The following is a 20758-nucleotide window of genomic DNA, read 5'->3' on the forward strand; positions in this document are numbered from 1 at the left end:
ATACCCAGTACATCGTTATAGATAAGGCATTCAGGCTAAGAGAGAAATGCTGATAGCCCAGACAGACGACAGACCCTCCTTCACCTTTCACTCCCAGGGTTTAGTCAGAGCAGGAGTCTGGTCTCTTCACATGGACTACTGTAGTCTACAGGGTTTAGTCAGAGCAGGAGTCTGGTCTGGTCTCTTCTCATGGACTACTGTAGTCTACAGGGTTTAGTCAGAGCAGGAGTCTGGTCTGGTCTCTTCTCATGGACTACTGTAGTCTACAGGGTTTAGTCAGAGCAGGAGTCTGGTCTGGTCTCTTCTCATGGACTACTGTAGTCTACAGGGTTTAGTCAGAGCAGGAGTCTGGTCTCTTCACATGGACTACTGTAGTCTACAGGGTTTAGTCAGAGCAGGAGCCTGGCCTGGTCTCTTCACATGGACTACTGTAGTCTACAAGGTTTAGTCAGAGCAGGAGCCTGGCCTGGTCTCTTCACATGGACTACTGTAGTCTACAGGGTTTAGTCAGAGCAGAAGCCTGGTCTCTTCACATGGACTACTGTAGTCTACAGGGTTTAGTCAGAGCAGGAGCCTGGTCTCTTCTCATGGACTACTGTAGTCTACAGGGTTTAGTCAGAGCAGGAGCCTGGTCTCTTCTCATGGACTACTGTAGTCTACAGGGTTTAGTCAGAGCAGGAGCCTGGTCTCTTCTCATGGACTACTGTAGTCTACAGGGTTTAGTCAGAGCAGGAGCCTGGTCTCTTCACATGGACTACTGTAGTCTACAGGGTTTAGTCAGAGCAGGAGCCTGGTCTCTTCTCATGGACTACTGTAGTCTACAGGGTTTAGTCAGAGCAGGAGTCTGGTCTCTTCACATGGATTACTGTAGTGTACAGGGTTTAGTCAGAGCAGGAGCCTGGTCTCTTCACATGGACTACTGTAGTCTACAGGGTTTAGTCAGAGCAGGAGCCTGGTCTCTTCACATGGATTACTGTAGTCTACAGGGTTTAGTCAGAGCAGGAGCCTGGTCTCTTCACATGGACTACTGTAGTCTACAGGGTTTAGTCAGAGCAGGAGCCTGGTCTCTTCACATGGACTACTGTAGTCTACAGGGTTTAGTCAGAGCAGGAGTCTGGTCTCTTCACATGGATTACTGTAGTGTACAGGGTTTAGTCAGAGCAGGAGTCTGGCCTCTTCACATGGACTGCTGTACTCTACAGGGTTTAGCCAGTCAGCAGGAGCCTGGTCTCTTCACATTTCCTACTGTCCCATTCTCCTGAGGGTTTAGTCATAGTTCAGGTCATGTTCTCAGTCCCATTCTCATGGATTACTGTAGTGTACAGGGTTTAGTCAGAGCAGGAGTCTGGCCTCTTCACATGGACTGCTGTACTCTACTTGTCTTTGTCCTTTAAGCCTGTCAGCAGGGTTTACCTACTGTACCACCCAACACCCTCTTTCCTTTCACAGTCCCATTCTCCTGAGGGTGGTAAGCATAGTTCAGGGTCATGTTCATTCAGTCCCATTCTCCTGAGGGTGGTAAGAATAGTTCAGGGTCATTCAGTCCCATTCCCCTGAGGGTGGTAAGAATAGTTCAGGGTCATTCTCCTGAGGGTGGTAAGCATAGTTCAGTCCCATTCTCCTGAGGGTGGTAAGAATAGTTCAGGGTCATTCAGTCCCATTCCCCTGAGGGTGGTAAGCATAATTCAGGGTCATGTTCATTCAGTCCCATCCTCTTGAGGGTGGTAAGCATAATTCAGGGTCATTCAGTCCCATCCTCCTGAGGGTGGTAAGAATAGTTCAGGGTCATGTTCATTCAGTCCCATTCCCCTGAGGGTGGTAAGAATAGTTCAGGGTCATTCAGTCCCATTCCCCTGAGGGTGGTAAGAATAGTTCAGGGTCATTCTCCTGAGGGTGGTAAGAATAGTTCAGGGTCATTCTCCTGAGGGTGGTAAGAATAGTTCAGGGTCATTCAGTCCCATTCCCCTGAGGGTGGTAAGCATAATTCAGGGTCATGTTCATTCAGTCCCATTCTCCTGAGGGTGGTAAGAATAGTTCAGGGTCATGTTCATTCAGTCCCATTACCCTGAGGGTGGTAAGAATAGTTCAGGGTCATTTAGTCCCATTACCCTGAGGGTGGTAAGAATAGTTCAGGGTCATGCAGTCCCATTACCCTGAGGGTGGTAAGAATAGTTCAGGGTCATGCAGTCCCATTCCCCTGAGGGTGGTAAGAATAGTTCAGGGTCATGTTCATTCGGGAACATGAGAAAAAAATGCATTAACATCTTGCAGCACTTCTCATTGGACATATCCAGGTTCCTGCTCCTCGTTTCAGTCTGTTTTGTTCCGTTTTGTGCCTAATGAAAACGACCCAGGTTCAGTTCCTCTCGATCTGATCGATGTCCAAATCTCCTCCCAGCTGATACACATCCTTCCTGGTGCCAGTGGCTGCCCCTTCTGTCACGTCATCGCAGACCGGGGAGCTCAGCCAATCCAGCTCCTCGATGGAGATGGCTAGATCCTCCTCCCTAGAGACACTTGTGACAACGCCGCCATCTTTGGATCTGGCGGTTGGCTCGTCCAATCCCTGATCGCCTGCAGAGGTAAAGTCAGTCTCACATTGGTCAGTGGTCCTCAGAGGGGGCGGGCCCTGGGTTGATTGATAGCTGTTGTCCCCAGTGATCCCAGGGCAGCTGAGGCTTTGGAAATTCCGAAGTTTCTGTGGATAAAAAATTTTTATATGTTTTTGTTATGAATATTTATTTGGTCACACAGGAAAAAGAAACTAAAGCAAACCGTGACTGGACTGGGATAAAGAGGAGAGAGAACTACACAGCATGCAGGATACTGAACAGACATAGTCAGTCCCCATGAACAGCATTGGCAGATACTCTACAGTTGGTTTCCATGGAGATGCAATATTTCGCTGGCTAGACGGGACACTATTGGACTTGTTCAATAATAGCGATTGAAGAAACACACAACTTGACCTTTTTAATTGTTTGCTTTACCCAACAGTGCAGGAAAGATTTGAGCTAGCTGGCAGACCAGATCCTCCTGAATTACACCACAGGTAAACCCATTATATTCATCCCCTTCTAACCTGTGTCATCTTGGTCAGGTCCAGAGAAGGCCTCTGTTTGTGTGAGTCGGCTGGTCTCCTCCGCTTCATCCCCACCTTCTTGTCGCTGAGGACGCAGGGCTGAGAGCGACTCCGGGACAGCCCCCCCTGCCCAGCACGGCGCTTCATCTCTGGGGTGGAGTCTGGGGAGCTCAGGGGTGACGCCGGCACTCCCTGGATCTCTGGGAGGCAGATCTGTTCATGAGAGAGGTAGAGGAAGGGCCTGCGGGGCTCTGAGGACCGGGAGGAGTAAGAGGGAGGGGCTAAACCGCTGAAGTAGGAAGGGCAGGGGGTGAAGCCAGTGAGATCCAGGGAGAGGGTGTTGGAGCGAGCTGGCAGGCTGAAGCTGAAGCTACGCTGCATGGCAGGGAACCCTAGCTGCTGAGAGCGTGTCTCTCCTCCTGTTGCAAATCCTCTCTGGACACTTCCTCCGCTGTGGGATCGCCTCTTCGCCACAGCCGTCCACACCCTGGACCCCTGGGGCCTCCAGGCCGACGACCGGCCGACGACCAGGTCCTCTGAGCAGGAGACGGAGCGGCACTGGCGTTTGGAGGGTGGAGCGGTGGAGGGTGAGGAGGCTACGGCGGCTGACGTCTCACCCAGGCTCAGGTCCTGTAGCAGGCTGGTGATGGCGCCCGGGATGGAGGTGGTGCTGGTGGGACCCAGTCCTGCGTCTCTGACTGGGCTCGGGTAGTAGCGGGGGGGTAGAACCTCGGAGGGCAGGACATCCCACAGGGTCTCCAGGCAACAGGACTCCACTGAGGGTCCCTGGTGATGCAGGGCTCCACAACACCCCCGGCCCAGACCCACGTCACCCCACCTGCTGCTGGTTTCTGAAACACAACATGGTAATAGTCAAGGGGGGGACATATAGCCTACAACACGGTAATAGTCAGGGGGGGGGGACATATAGCCTACAACACAACATGGTAATAGTCACCCATAGGGTGGCGCACAATCGGCCCAGTGTCATCCGGGTTTGGCCGTCATTATAAATAAGAATTTGTTCTTAACTGACATTACTTATTAAATAAAAAAAAGGTTCAATCTTTATTTTTTTTATTACAAAAAAATAAGCTAGCAAGGAAAGTTAGCCTGGTAGAAGTTAGCCGACTGGAAGCTAACGGTATGGTTTTGCATTTCAAAATAGCGTTGTAGCCTGTGTGGACATTGTTCTGTGAACAGTAATGAACAGTTTCAACATTTCTACATGCTGCTTTGCATTTCTACATGCGTGTCAACATCTGCGCAGCGCGAGCGGGGAACTAACAACGCAGCCAGACAGCTCTAGCAATGAATGAGGAAATGCATACGTGGACTATCTGAAAATGGGCGTTGTGAAACCAGTGGGATGAACAACACCCAGTCGGTGTAGCGAAACCTAACAGCTAAATTGGAAAGATTGGTTGCCAAACAAGACTGTTTTACGTGGCTGTTATATGCATTTACTATGGATCCCCATTAGTTCCTGGGGTTTACTATGGATCCCCATTAGTTCCTGGGGTTTACTATGGATCCCTATTAGCTGCAAGGCAACAGCTACTCTTCCTGGGGTTTATTATGGATCCCCATTAGTTCCTGCCAAGGCAGCAGCTACTCTTCCTGGGGTTTATTATGGATCCCTATTAGTTCCTGTCAAGGCAGCAGCTACTCTTCCTGGGGTTTATTATGGATCCCCATTAGATCCTGCCAAGGCAGCAGCTACTCTTAATTCAAACTAAATCCATTATTAGGCTAAATTCAGAGCTGTTACTTGGTCTCGGGTAAATCAGAAACATCTCATTCTCAGTAAGCCAGCCACTCCTACAGCCATTATATCCAGACTCACCCATGACTCCACAAGAGAAGAGTGCTGTCCCCTGAAGGCTCATGGTCTCTGCCTTGATCTGTGGAAACACAAGACATCACATTAGGAAACAACACCTGCCTTTGGGTTGGAAAGCCCCTTCGCCAAGTCACCTCAACACTGGGGCTTAACGTTCTGTCACCAAGTCACCTCACCTCTGGGGCTTAACGTTTCTGTCACCAAGTCACCTCACAACCACTGGGGCTTAACGTTCTGTCACCAAGTCACCTCAACACTGGGGCTTAACGTTCTGTCACCAAGTCACCTCACCTCAACACTGGGGCTTAACGTTCTGTCACCAAGTCACCAAGTCACCTCACCACTGGAGCTTAACGTTCTGTCACCAAGTCACCAAGTCACTCTCACCACTGGAGCTTAACGTTCTGTCACCAAGTCATCTCACCACTGGCGCTTAACGTTCTGTCACCAAGTCACCTCACCACTGGAGCTTAACGTTCTGTCACCAAGTCACCTCACCTCAATACTGGAGCTTAACGTTCTGTCACCAAGTCACCTCACCTCTGGGGCTTAACGTTCTGTCACCAAGTCACCTCACCACTGGGGCTTAACGTTCTGTCACCAAGTCACCAAGTCACCTCACCACTGGAGCTTAACGTTCTGTCACCAAGTCACCTCACCACTGGGGCTTAACGTTCTGTCACCAAGTCACCTCTCCTCAACACTGGGGCTTAACGTTCTGTCACCAAGTCACCTCAACACTGGAGCTTAACGTTCTGTCACCAAGTCACCTCAACAATGGAGCTTAACGTTCTGTCACCAAGTCACCTCAACAATGGAGCTTAACGTTCTGTCACCAAGTCACCTCACCTCAACACTGGAGCTTAACGTTCTGTCACCAAGTCACCTCACCACTGGAGCTTAACGTTCTGTCACCAAGTCACCTCACCTCACCACTGGAGCTTAACGTTCTGTCACCAAGTCACCTCACCTACTGGAGCTTAACGTTCTGTCACCAAGTCACCTCACCAATGGGGCTTAACGTTCTGTCACCAAGTCACCAAGTCACCTCACCACTGGAGCTTAACGTTCTGTCACCAAGTCACCTCAACACTGGGGCTTAACGTTCTGTCACCAAGTCACCTCACCACTGGAGCTTAACGTTCTGTCACCAAGTCACCTCACCTCAATACTGGAGCTTAACGTTCTGTCACCAAGTCACCTCCCTCAACACTGGAGCTTAACGTTCTGTCACCAAGTCACCTCTCCTCAATACTGGAGCTTAACGTTCTGTCACCAAGTCACCTCCCTCACCACTGGGGCTTAACGTTCTGTCACCAAGTCACCTCACTACTGGAGCTTAACGTTCTGTCACCAAGTCACCTCCCCTCACCACTGGGCTTAACGTTCTGTCACCAAGTCACCTCCCCTCACCACTGGAGCTTAACGTTCTGTCACCAAGTCACCTCTCCTCAACACTGGAGCTTAACGTTCTGTCACCAAGTCACCTCACCACTGGAGCTTAACATGCTGTCTGTACATACACAGCACTCTACACAATGAAACAGGAAGTGTAAGCTAGCATCACCTACCCCCTAGAAATGTAATGCAAAGATGAGTCTACTGCAAACCACAGAAACAATAGTGTCTACCAGTGTGTGTGTGTGTGTGTGTGTGTGTGTGTGTGTGTGGTGTTTTTGTAGGTCTATGTAAATGTGGCATGAAAGAGGACGTTAGAGACTGCAGCTGTGGAATGGATTCCCCCTGGGCACATCTAAAATGGCGTCTTATCCACTACATATTGGCCCATGTGACTGTATTAGAAATAGGGTGCCCTTTAAAGACACAGTCCTAGTCAGTCTAGTCTCCACTTTAAACTGAGGATCAGTCTCCTGAGACTGGGCATGACGATGACGTTTCACGTGGACAGAGGGCAAACTCATGTCCACGTTACAGGGAGAATTTTCACTCGGAACATTTCTCTTCTCCGGTGAGAAAACACGAGTCAGAGTTGACCAGCCTTGTTGTTTCTAATGGGTGATATAGTCCACTACTGTTGACCAGAACCCTATGGGCCCGGGTCAAAAGTAGTGGACTTTATAGATAACGGCCCTTTGTTTTTCAGAAGAGTAAATTAATTCCATTTATAGTGGAATAGGTCGATGGTCTGTATAGTGGAATAGGTCGATGGTCTGTATAGTGGAATAGGTCGATGGTCTGTATAGTGGAATAGGTCGATGGTCTGTATAGTGGAATAGGTCGATGGTCTGTATAGTGGAATAGGTCGATGGTCTGTATAGTGGAATAGGTCGATGGTCTGTATAGTGGAATAGGTCGATGGTCTGTATAGTGGAATAGGTCGATGGTCTGTATAGTGGAATCGGTAGATGGTCTGTATAGTGGAATCGGTAGATGGTCTGTATAGTGGAATCGGTAGATGGTCTGTATAGTGGAATCGGTAGATGGTCTGTATAGTGGAATAGGTAGATGGTCTGTATAGTGGAATAGGTTGATGGTCTGTATAGTGGAATAGGTTGATGGTCTGTATAGTGGAATAGGTTGATGGTCTGTATAGTGGAATAGGTTGATGGTCTGTATAGTGGAATAGGTCGATGGTCTGTATGGTCTGTATTTAGTGGAATCGATGGTCGATGGTCTGTATAGTGGAATAAGTGGAATAGGTAGATGGTCTGTATAGTGGAATAGGTTGATGGTCTGTATAGTGGAATAGGTTGATGGTCTGTATAGTGGAATAGGTTGATGGTCTGTATAGTGGAATAGGTTGATGGTCTGTATAGTGGAATAGGTTGATAGTGTGTATAGTGAACAGGACAAATGTATCATTTATAATACTGTAAGGCCGTAAACTGTTCCATCATTGGGATGGTGAAGAACGTGGCAGTGAGATTAGACGGCGTCAAGACGTTATTCTACACTGGGCTTGGTGTTTCCTACCGACTGACAGGATGGTTGACATCAACATACTGACTAAACACTGGGCTTGGTGTTTCCTACCGACTGACAGGATGGTTGACACTGGGCTTGGTGTTTCCTAGACTGACAGGATGGTTGACATGGGCTTGGTGTTTCCTACCGACTGACAGGATGGTTGACACTGGGCTTGGTGTTTCCTACCGACTGACAGATGGATGGTTGACACTGGGCTTGGTGTTTCATACTGGACTGACAGGATGGTTGACACTGGGCTTGGTGTTTCCTACCGACTGACAGGATGGTTGACACTGGGCTTGGTGTTTCCTACCGACTGACAGGATGGTTGACACTGGGCTTGGTGTTTCCTACTGACAGGATGGTTGACACTGGGCTTGGTGTTTCCTACCGACTGACAGGATGGTTGACACTGGGCTTGGTGTTTCCTACCGACTGACAGGATGGTTGACACTGGGCTTGGTGTTTCCTACCAGACTGACAGGATGGTTGACACTGGGCTTGGTGTTTCCTACCGACTGACAGGATGGTTGACACTGGGCTTGGTGTTTCCTACCGACTGACAGGATGGTTGACACTGGGCTTGGTGTTTCCTACCGACTGACAGGATGGTTGACACTGGGCTTGGTGTTTCCTACCGACTGACAGGATGGTTGACACTGGGCTTGGTGTTTCCTACCGACTGACAGGATGGTTGACAACATACTGACTAAACACTGGGCTTGGTGTTTCCTACCGACTGACAGGATGGTTGACACTGGGCTTGGTGTTTCCTACCGACTGACAGGATGGTTGACACTGGGCTTGGTGTTTCCTACCGACTGACAGGATGGTTGACACTGGGCTTGGTGTTTCCTACCGACTGACAGGATGGTTGACACTGGGCTTGGTGTTTCCTACCGACTGACAGGATGGTTGACACTGGGCTTGGTGTTTCCTACCGACTGACAGGATGGTTGACACTGGGCTTGGTGTTTCCTACCGACTGACAGGATGGTTGACACTGGGCTTGGTGTTTCCTACCGACTGACAGGATGGTTGACACTGGGCTTGGGGTCTCCTACTGACAGGATGGTTGACACTGGGCTTGGGGTCTCCTACTGACAGGATGGTTGACACTGGGCTTGGTGTTTCCTACCAACTGACAGGATGGTTGACATCATCATACTGACTAAACACTGGGCTTGGTGTTTCCTACCGACTGACAGGATGGTTGACATCAACATACTGACTAAACACTGGGCTTGGTGTTTCCTACTGACAGGATGGTTGACATCCACATACTGACTAAACACTGGGCTTGGTGTTTCCTACTGACAGGATGGTTGACATCCACATACTGACTAAACACTGGGCTTGGTGTTTCCTACCGACTGACAGGATGGTTGACATCATACTGACTAAAACACAGTACAAACATACAATAACAAAAGGATATGCAAATAACAAAGTCATATACAAAGGTGTGTGTGTGTGTGTGTGTGTGTGTAGAACTTCTCACCAGCTCCAAATCGGTCTCTTTGACTTTGGACTTTACATCGTCGACACCCGGCTTCTTTTCCAGTAATGTTGTGTAAATGATCACCATGGCAACGCCGCCCCACATCTCCGCTGCCACACTCTATTCCAGGGCATTTTGGCTGTGAACGGGTTTGGCGATGGAGGCCATCTTGACGATCCTCAGCACCTCCTGGAATGTCTACTTCCTGTCCCTCCTCTGTCGCAGGAGACAAAGGGATTAGAATCCTGTCCGTTTCTGCAGTTCAGGACCTTGTTTCTCAACAACCCTCAACCCTGACCTCATGACCCAGCTGAACTGTGGGGCGGTCAGTAAGAATCCCTGAAGGGGCTTCCTCTCAAGGGGCTTCCTCTCAAGGGGCTTCCTCTCAAGGGGCTTCCTCTCAAGGGGCTTCCTCTCAAGGGGCTTCCTCTCAAGGGGCTTCCTCTCAAGGGGCTTCCTCTCAAGGGGCTTCCTCTCAAGGGGCTTCCTCTCAAGGGGCTTCCTCTCAAGGGGCTTCCTCTCAAGGGGCTTCCTCTCAAGGGGCTCTCTGATAAGCCTGATCTAGGATCTGTTTGCAATGGAAATGACAGTGATCATGGGAGTTGGTGACACCGTACAAACAGATCTGGGACCAGACTACTGAATCTCTCCGGTACTGATTTAAAAACTCTCTGGCAGCTCAGCTCAGACAGACACAGTCAGTCTCATCAGAATTTGAGGTCTCCAACGACACACTCTTGTAGATACCAAAAAGGAGAACGGCAGTGGTTGGACAAGATCCATTCATTCCAGAACCACAGTAGAAGATGAGATGAGGACTGCACAGAGGGGTCTGAGGAGGAGGAGGACTGCACAGAGGGGCCTGAAGATAGTAGGAGATGAGATGACTGCACAGAGGAGTCTGAGGAGAAGGAGGACTGCACAGAGGGGCCTGAGGAGAAGGAGGACTGCACAGAGGGGTCTGAGGAGAAGGACTGCACAGAGGGGTCTGAGGGAGGAGGACTGCACAGAGGGGTCTGAGGAGAAGGAGGACTGCACAGAGGGGTCTGAGGAGAAGGAGGACTGCACAGGGGTCTGAGGAGAAGGAGGACTCAGAGGGGCTGGTCTGAGGAGAAGGAGGACTGCACAGAGGGGTCTGAGGAGAAGGAGGACTGCACAGAGGGGTCTGAGGAGAAGGAGGACTGCACAGAGGGGTCTGAGGAGAAGGAGGACTGCACAGAGGGGCCTGAAGATAGTAGGAGATGAGATGACTGCACAGAGGGGTTGGGTGAAGAGAGGGTCAGATGAATGACAGAACTGGAGAGAGGAGAGCGCTGGGAGAGAGGGAGTAGAGAGCAGGGAGAGACCTGTTGTCTGTGGAACAAAAAGGCACGTTGTCTTGATCATAATGAACAGAGAGGGGACACAATACGAGCTGACAAGAGAGGAGAGAAGTCAGAATATAAACTCATCACAAGACTGCAGGGGGCCGACTGACCATGGTGACTGTGTGATCTCCATCACTAGGCCTAACAGTGATCACATCAAGTCACAGCAACTTGAGACAGGACATCACACCATTTCCTGGTTGATAACATTCTACTAGGTTGCCAAATTGGTCTCCCGAGTGATGCAGTGGACTGTATCACAACCGGGCCGTGATCGGGAGTCCCACAGGGCGGCGCACAATTGGCCCAGCGGCGTCCGGGTTAGGGAGTGTACCATCTAAACCGCTGGGAAATATCTCGTCAAATAAATAAATTAGAATATTTTTGTTTTCCTCCGTTTGAAACTGGTGTACAAAACCGAAAGATGCAAAAAAAAAAGGAAATTTAAGAACGTGAAGCCTAGAAATCGTGCACATAGAACAGATCTTAACTGCTTCTTAGACTGGCTTTCAATAAGAACGACAGATCTATAACTCATTTCTATGAGAATTTGATCAGGTCAGATTATTATTATTTTTTTTTACATATTGCAGCTTTAAATATTGTAAATGCTTTTAAAAAGAGCTAAATTGACTCTGGACTGGACACCAGCTGGTAACATGGGCCCTCAGTACGTGGACTGGACACCAGCTGGTAACATGGGCCCTCAGTACGTGGACTGGACACCAGCTGGTAACATGGGCCCTCAGTAAGTAGACTGGACACCAGCTGGTAACATGGGCCCTCAGTAAGTAGACTGGACACCAGCTGGTAACATGGGCCCTCAGTACGTGGACTGGACACCAGCTGGTAACATGGGCCCTCAGTAAGTGGACTGGACACCAGCTGGTAACATGGGCCCTCAGTAAGTAGACTGGACACCAGCTGGTAACATGGGCCCTCAGTAAGTAGACTGGACACCAGCTGGTAACATGGGCCCTCAGTAAGTAGACTGGACACCAGCTGGTAACATGGGCCCTCAGTAACATGGGTGGACTGGACACCAGCTGGTAACATGGGCCCTCAGTGAGTAGACTGGACACCAGCTGGTAACATGGGCCCTCAGTAAGTAGACTGGACACCAGCTGGTAACATGGGCCCTCAGTACGTAGACTGGACACCAGCTGGTAACATGGGCCCTCAGTAAGTAGACTGGACACCAGCTGGTAACATGGGCCCTCAGTACGTAGACTGGACACCAGCTGGTAACATGGGCCCTCAGTACGTGGACTGGACACCAGCTGGTAACATGGGCCCTCAGTACGTGGACTGGACACCAGGTCTGTCTGTCTCAGGAGTCCCTAGACATACACACTGCTAGTTATTTTTTTAAATTCACCTTTCTTTAACCAGGTTGGCCAGTTGAGAACAAGTTCTCATTTACAACTGTGACCTGGTCAAGATAAAGCAAAGCAGTTCGACACAAACAACAGAGTTACACATGGAGTAAACAAACATACAGTCAATAACGCAATAGAAAAGGTGATGCAAATGAGGTAAGATTAGGGAGGTAAGGCAATAAATAGGCCGTAGTGGCAAAATAATTACAATTTAGCGATTAAACACTGGAATGGTCTGCCAGCAGACTGGTTATTTAGTTTTTACAAGGGACAGGGCACATTAATAAACAGGTCTGTCAACGTGCCAGTTTTAACCAGCGAGCCTCTCGATAGCGGTAGACGGGGGCGTTAGAAGTTGTGACGTCTCTCTGCAGCACTGGGCTTGATGAGCGATGGAGAACGGTGACCAAGACTTCTTCCTCTGTGGTCACAGTCAGCCTTACAAACAAACAGTGGCCTTTCTGAGGTGTATGAAGTTGCTGAAACGGCAAAGGCCATCGCACTGAAAACACCAGAGAGACACAACTGGGTCTAGAGGAAACCACAGTGCCAAATGAGGACAGGAGGATGGATATACACAACAGTGTAGAATACTCTGAGCCGGGTCACCCTGGGCTGATAAGAGGAGAGCCGGGTCACTCGCTGTATATAGACTTTTTGTTTTCTACTGTATATTTTGTTTATTCCATATGTAACTCTGTGTTGTTGTATGTGTCAAACTGCTATGCTTCATCTTGACCAGGTCGCAGTTGTAAATGAGAACTTGTTCTCAACTAGCCTACCTGGTTACATAAAGGTGTTCTCAACTAACCTACCTGGTTAAATAACAGGTGTTCTCAACTGGCCTACCTGGTTAAATAAAAGGTGTTCTCAACTAGCCTACCTGGTTAAATAAAGGTGTTCTCAACTAGCCTACCTGGTTAAATAAAGGTGTTCTCAACTAGCCTACCTGGTTAAATAAAGGTGTTCTCAACTAGCCTACCTGGTTAAATAAAGGTGTTCTCAACTAGCCTACCTGGTTAAATACAGGTAAAATAAAACTCTACTGGTCATTAGTAGGAAGCAAACTGGTGACCAGAAGCTGTAAGCATCAGATCTAATGTACAACTTTTAAAAAGGGATAATGTGAGAATCTGGCTAGTTAACGTTGGCTCTCAAAACCACCCCTTACTTCCTTCATACTGCACACAGAGACATATACAAACGCTACCCACTAGTTCATCTGACGCCAGGTAAGTGTCCCTCCAGAGCCCCGGGGACTGGGTCAAACAGTCTCAGGATTGTAGCCCTCGTCTGTACTCTAGCCTAATCCTAGTGTATGCTAGCTAGGCAGTGCGCACCTGAGGAAGGCCCAACAACTCCACCCCAGGTGATGAAGTCTAGCCCAAAAACACCCATTTATGCTACTGCTAGCTGGTGATCAAGTAGCCTGGTTCCAGATCAGTTTCTGCCATCCTCTATGGTCATTGTCATAAGTGTGAGAATGACCATAGGAGTTGGCAAAACAGATCTGTGACCAGACTAGAGGCTAGTGCTTGAGAAGAACCAGTCATGTTTCCTGAAATGTCTCTACTAGCTAACTCTGTTCCTATTGGCTGCTGGTACATTTTTTTCAGCGCTGCATTCAGCTTGAAAAAGGATCCACACGTCCATCTCATGCCCATTGGTTCATAGGCCCTAGACGTCTTCCTATGTCCTGATGATCTATGTTGAGATGGTATGTAGTACAGGAACAATGAAAAGACTGAGGAAAGAAAACCGGTTCAGACCGCTTGTTGCTGCATCAGCACTGTTGTGAAATGACAATACCCATACGATACAGAACCTTGACAGTTAGGCCTGGGTCGGTGAACGTGTTGTAGGATACAGAACCTTGACAGTTAGGCCTGGGTCGGTGAACGTGGTGTAGGATACAGAACCTTGACAGTTAGGCCTGGGTCGGTGAACGTGTTGGAGGATACAGAACCTTGACAGTTAGGCCTGGGTCGGTGAACGTGTTGTAGGATACAGAACCTTGACAGTTAGGCCTGGGTCGGTGAACGTGGTGTAGGATACAGAACCTTGACAGTTAGGCCTGGGTCGGTGAACGTGTTGGAGGATACAGAACCTTGACAGTTAGGCCTGGGGGTCGGTGAACGTGTTGGAGTAAAATTTGTCAAAGCAGGATTTTTGGTGGTTACAGTGCTCTGGAGATAACAGTACATCAATTAGTCCTATTGTTTGGCAGGCTAAATGCTATAGGCTAAATGCTAAAGGCTAAATGCTATAGGCTTACCAAACCACATTACAGAGAGGAGACGACTAGGCATCGTCTTGGGTTTCCCTGAAGTTGACTTGGGGACACGACACTATAATTCTCCCATTCGAAGGCCATTCTACCATACCGAAACATCTAGGTTGGGTGCACCCTCACCTCGCAGTGCTGCGAGCTACACTACTGCTTATAAAACTATAAGGACTAAGAGGGCACCAGCTATGCATCAGGTTTTCTAACTTGCTAAGCGGCTAGATGTCAACATCAAGCTTCTTGGTTACAGCAGAGATATTCAACCCCCCCTCTGGAGCAAGTTCCCCTCTTGCCCAAATTGTTTTGTGCGTCAAAAACAATTTGAGCTGTGTCTGCGAGACTAGTGGGACACAGTAATGGTTGAGGAGGCCCTGAGCCGTGTCAGAGACTAGTGGAACACGTAATGGTTTAGGAGACCCTGAGCCGTGTCAGAGACTAGTGGAACACAGTAATGGTTTAGGAGGCCCTGAGCCGTGTCAGAGACCAGTGGAACACAGTAATGGTTTAGGGTTGAGGAGGCCCTGACCCGTGTCAGAGACCAGTGGAACACAGTAATGGTTTAGGGTTGAGGAGGCCCTGAGCCGTGTCAGAGACCAGTGGAACACAGTAATGGTTGAGGAGGCCCTGAGCCGTGTCAGAGACCAGTGGAACACAGTAATGGTTTCATAAGCATTCAGCTGCCCCAGCCACTTACCATAAACACAAAGACCCACCCAGCAGGCCTATGCATGGCAGCCAAGGCAGAGAGGCCTGCTTTTTGGGTTTACTTTATATAAAGAAGGCCTACAGCCTGCAACAGCATCACTGTACGTGGGTCAGGAAACAACGGCACCGGGTGGGTCAGGAAACAACAACGGCACCAGGTGGGTTAGGAAACAGCACCGGGTGGGTTAGGAAACAGCACCGGGTGGGTTCAGGAAACACCAGGTGGGGTCAGGAAACAGCACCGGGTGGGGTCAGGAAACACCGGGTGGGGTCAGGAAACAACGGGTGGGTCAGGAAACTATTTATGCCCATTAAAGTAACAGGTCCAACCTACACTGCAGGTAGGGCAGGCCTATTCATGCCCATTAAAGTAACAGGGCCAACCTACACTGCAGGTAGGGCAGGCCTATTCATGCCCATTAAAGTAACAGGGCCAACCTACACTGCAGGTAGGGCAGGCCTATTATACATCATATTGATAACATGGGAAGGCTGCATCCTATTCCCCTATATCGTCCACTACTTTGAACCCTATGGGCCCAAAAGTAGTGCACTATAAAAGGGAACAGGGCACCATTTAGGACACAGGCCTTAAGCCTAACATTTTAGAAAAGTGACTTGTCGGCATTAGGCCAAATATCTGATCCATGGGAAGATGAGGTACTGTGAGCAATCTAGAGACACTCCCAAACAACCTTTAAAAATAAAAAAGTGTAACTGCATTGTCACTGACGTATTTAAATAGCAGTACATGGACAATAACCTGCTAGAGTCATCTCAACGTACAGTTCCTGCTGTCTCAGCTAAAAACGGAGCCTTGTGACTAACAACTAAACCACAACTGACAACATATTCTACCATCCAGCTGTGATAAAGATCGAGAGGTGTAAGACCACATGTTAATGTACGACTCAAAACGCCTGACTGTTTACCATGAACGACCCCCCCGGCTCCACTTCCTCAGTGAATATGACAAGGCTTAACTAGCTAAATTACAGTCCAAGCAACCCATATAAATTATCTAGGTCTGGTTGTTTCCAAAGTCCCTCTGATAAAGGAAAGGAGTTTGGCAGGCAGGTTGGTGTTGCAGAAGCCCACCGAATGTTACAATGAGGCTACAGAGCACGCACACATTTTAACCTTGAAGGGGACAAGGAACACAAACTGCTATATACTGTAATAACACAATATGAAGAGCCCTGCTTCTAAAATCTAGTTGGCATAGCAATCACAGACTACCTCATTGGATCTCTCTCTCTCTCTCTCTCTCGACAACTTTGATGTTAATGAGCAAAAAAGTACAGTATTGAGATACAAGCTAAATATCATGGTCCTCACACATCATTGTTATAGAGAAAGTTGAATAGCAAGACAACATCCTGTCGTTGACCACATTACAGCTCCACGTTATATTGGATAGCATGTCAACCCGACCTACCTGAGAGGAACATTATTCATTATGAACATTCTCTTATGGTAAAATAAGTTGAAATGTTAACATCTATAAAATGCTACTTGATACTTTATGGCCCAAAGATATATGTTCCTGTCCCACGGGATCTGCTTGTCAAACTCACGGGATGAAAATGATCCTAAACAATGCAACCGATTAATTACAACAACTATTCAAAAGTTTAAAAAACAACAACTCTTGTATTTCCTACAGTTCATTCTGGGTTGATTTTGATTTAAGCAGCAGTACAGAAGCCAAAGTTCAGACCCTGACAAATCTCTCCTGGATAAACTCGTGTAAACACAATGACATGGTTTTGAAAACAGAAAGGCATCTCACAGAGCAGGACTTTCCAACAGAACACCCCTAGCTAGCAGACTGCTATAGTAGAGGCTCGTTGGTAGTAGTAGATGCCCTAGGTGTCATGAGCAGCCCATAAACACTAGCTACTACTGAGTCCAAGCCAAGTTCCTCAAAGGCAGAGGCAGTAAACACATTAGTTAGACATGTTTGGTTTTTTGTTACAGAAAGGTGTTATTCGCAGTACAATAAAGAGCATTCAACCTCCATTTCATCACATCAATTGCTAATTAAAATGTTACAATTTTAATCAAACAACCACCTCATGAACATCTTCACTAGTATGCTGGTTGTTTTTCTATGCTTACTAACTAGGCTGCACAACCGGCTGGACAGAGTAGAGCAAAGTAGAAAACGTTGTAGCTAACTTTCTTACATAATCACAGTTTCCTTCCTATCAGACATAGTTACACAGCAAGCTAACTGACAATAAAATGACTTGTTAAATCAGACAAACACAATTATTGCTTTGACATAAGCCCACATCGGGGTAGGCATGTTTACAACTAGCTGGCTTTTTATGCAGTCAGCTAGATGGCTTGGTAGTTAGCTGCACAGTCAGCTAGATGGCTTGGTAGTTAGCTGCACAGTCAGCTAGATGGCTTGGTAGTTAGCTGCACAGTCAGCTAGATGGCTTGGTAGTTAGCTGCACAGTCAGCTAGATGGCTTGGTAGTTAGCTGCACAGTCAGCTAGATGGTTAGCTGCACAGTCAGCTAGATGGTAGTTAGCTGCACAGTCAGCTAGATGGCTTGGTAGTTAGCTGCACAGTCAGCTAGATGGCTTGGTAGTTAGCTGCACAGTCAGCTAGATGGCTTGGTAGTTAGCTGCACAGTCAGCTAGATGGTTTGGTAGTTAGCTGCACAGTCAGCTAGATGGCTTGGTAGTTAGCAGCACAGTCAGCTAGATGGCTTGGTAGTTAGCTGCACAGTCAGCTAGATGGCTTGGTAGTTAGCTGCACAGTCAGCTAGATGGCTTGGTAGTTAGCTGCACAGCCAGCTAGATGGCTTGGTAGTTAGCTGCACAGTCAGCTGCGCAGTCAGCTAGATGGCTTGGTAGTTAGCTGCAGCAGTCAGCTAGATGGCTTGGTAGTTAGCTGCAGTCAGCTAGATGGCTTGGTAGTTAGCTAGCAGCACAGTCAGCTAGATGGCTTGGTAGTTAGCTGCACAGTCAGCTAGATGGCTTGGTCAGCTAGAGTTAGCTGCACAGTCAGCTAGATGGCTTGGTAGTTAGCTGCACAGTCAGCTAGATGGCTTGGTAGTTAGCTGCACAGTCAGCTAGATGGCTTGGTAGTTAGCTGCACAGTCAGCTAGATGGCTTGGTAGTTAGCTGCACAGTCAGCTAGATGGCTTGGTAGTCAGCTGCACAGTCAGCTAGATGGCTTGTAGTTAGCTGCACAGTCAGCTAGATGGCTTGGTAGTTAGCTGCACAGTCAGCTAGATGGCTTGGGTAGTTAGCTGCACAGTCAGCTAGATGGCTTGGTAGTTAGCTGCACAGTCAGCTAGATGGCTTGGTAGTTAGCTGCACAGTCAGCTAGATGGCTTGGTAGTTAGCTGCACAGTCAGCTAGATGGCTTGGTAGTTAGCTGCACAGTCAGCTAGATGGCTTGGTAGTTAGCTGCACAGTCAGCTAGATGGCTTGGTAGTTAGCTGCACAGTCAGCTAGATGGCTTGGTAGTTAGCTGCACAGTCAGCTAGATGGCTTGGTAGTCAGCTGTACAGTCAGCTAGATGGCTTGGTAGTCAGCTGTACAGTCAGCTACCTGGCTTGCTAACCTAGAATCTCCTAGCTAAAATGTATAACTATAGTAGCTAAACAGTGTTACAACTCACGAGAATCAAGCTGCACATCTCGATGGGTCCCAATGTCTGTCTGACTCCCACACCAACTTACAGTTTGAAATGCAGAATCATCCTCCAAATGTTTTTGGTTGCAAAAAACATAGCTACTGCAACAAACAAAAACAAGACAAAGCATTGAGTTCAAACTTCCCGTGCTGCATGGACACACACCCAGGGAACTGAACTCTCACAACTACCAGACATTGAGCCAGAGTCTGAATTTACACGCTGTGACGACATGCACTTTGGAGCGAACCATTTATTAGTCGTAGGGGTGGTCGGGTTTACTCATTAAAAATCATGATATCAAGGCTGTCGCGTATTTAGATATACATTATGTGGTTATGACTGTTTTGATACGGTCAATAATGAAAAGTATGTCAAGATAGTGAGAGATACTGTATCAGACTTTACCGATCACATAGCGGCCGCCTCACCTAAACGATGGTCTCATCCGCACCGCAGTAATCGAAAGCACATAAAAAAATTAATCAGATTTAAAGGTTTGTAATAGTTGTTGACTGACCGTAAACAACTTTGTGAAAAAGTAGGTCATATGTACAAGGATTACACAATGCACATGTATGTGTCAACCACGATAAAGGATTGGTTAATAACCATTGTTATATTGCCAAAACTACTGAAAAGTGTTGGATATTTTATTTGAGTGACTTGTCTCACAGTGGAAGTGTTTTTGTAAAGTGTTTTCAAATTACCTAAAAGCATTATGGGTTGGGATGATGTCACTAGAATACCACCAGATATTTGCATAATGTTATGCAGTATGTCAATAGAACACTTGTTTTTAGTCCAGGAAAAGTTGCAAATGTGGTCCAATTTATTTGAGGGTTAACTGCATTTCACCACTAGTCATGTTTCATTATTTATCCTTGATTAGAGGAGTACCGGAACGCCAATTCTAAATCAAAAAAATACTTCCTAACAGCTTCTACCCCCAAGCCATAAGACTCTTGAGGACTATTTGCTTATTCCTGTCTGGTGGTAATGGCGTTACCATGGTAACACGTCAGAGTATTCATACCTTCCTGTCTGGTGGTAATGGGGTTACCATGGTAACACAGCAGTGTTCATACCTTCCTGTCTGGTGGTAATGGGGTTACCGTGGTAACATATCAGAGTGTTTATACCTTCCTGTGTGGTGGTAATGGGGTTACCATGGTAACATACCCGCATGTTCATACCGTCCTGTGTGGTGGTAATTGGGTTACCATGGTAACATATGAGAGCGTTCATACCTTCCTGTGTGCTGGTAATGGGGTTACCGTGGTAACATATGAGAGTGTTCATACCTTCCTGTGTGGTGGTAATGGGGTTACTGTGGTAACATGTCAGCGTGGGCATACCTTCCTGTCTGGTGTCCCATGTACAACAGGAGTTCTCTGATCCTGGTCCAGAACACACAGGGTTCCTCCCTCCCCATATTGACTGATACCCTGGTTCAGAATACACAGGGTTTCTCCCTCCCCATATTGACTGATCCTGGTTCAGAATACACAGGGTTTCTCCCTCCTCATATTGACTGATCCTGGTCCAGAATACACAGGGTTTCTCCCTCCCCATATTGACTGATCCTGGTTCAGAATACACAGGGTTTCTCCCTCCTCATATTGACTGATCCTGGTCCAGAACACACAGGGTTTCTCCCTCCCCATATTGACTGATCCTGGTTCAGAATACACAGGGTTTCTCCCTCCTCATATTGACTGATACCTGGTCCAGAATACACAGGGTTTCTCCCTCCTCATATTGACTGATCCTGGTCCAGAATACACAGGGTTTCTCCCTCCTCATATTGACTGATCCTGGTCCAGAATACACAGGGTTTCTCCCTCCCCATATTGACTGATACCTGATCCTGGTCCAGAATACACAGGGTTTCTCCCTCCTATATTACACAGGGTTTCTCCCTCCTCATATTAACTGATCCTGGTCCAGAATACACAGGGTTTCTCCCTCCTCATATTGACTGATGCTGGTGCAGAATACACAGGGTT

At 47.8% G+C, this 20758-nt stretch overlaps 1 protein-coding gene across 2 annotated transcripts; it reads right to left on the reverse strand.

Annotated features, from left to right (window-relative positions):
• Window positions 1-1552: 1552 nt before the first annotated feature.
• On the reverse strand, window positions 1553-18958 carry LOC112242695 (protein FAM53B-like). 2 transcript variants are annotated; one of them, XM_042314931.1, is made up of 5 exons: window positions 18796-18958; window positions 9355-9570; window positions 4929-4986; window positions 3083-3933; window positions 1553-2698 (listed from the first exon to the last, which is right to left on the reverse strand). In XM_042314931.1, exons 2-5 carry the CDS (start codon window positions 9457-9459, stop codon window positions 2357-2359), a joined length of 1356 nt encoding a protein of 451 aa, XP_042170865.1. In that variant the 5' UTR covers window positions 9460-9570; window positions 18796-18958; the 3' UTR covers window positions 1553-2356. The 2 variants fall into 2 exon arrangements, with proteins under 2 accessions (XP_042170865.1, XP_042170864.1); XM_042314930.1 differs by having other exon boundaries at window positions 18735-18958.
• Window positions 18959-20758: the final 1800 nt, after the last annotated feature.

The sequence above is a fragment of the Oncorhynchus tshawytscha genome, unplaced genomic scaffold (assembly GCF_018296145.1).
Source record: "Oncorhynchus tshawytscha isolate Ot180627B unplaced genomic scaffold, Otsh_v2.0 Un_contig_11611_pilon_pilon, whole genome shotgun sequence".
Lineage (NCBI taxonomy): Eukaryota > Metazoa > Chordata > Actinopteri > Salmoniformes > Salmonidae > Oncorhynchus > Oncorhynchus tshawytscha.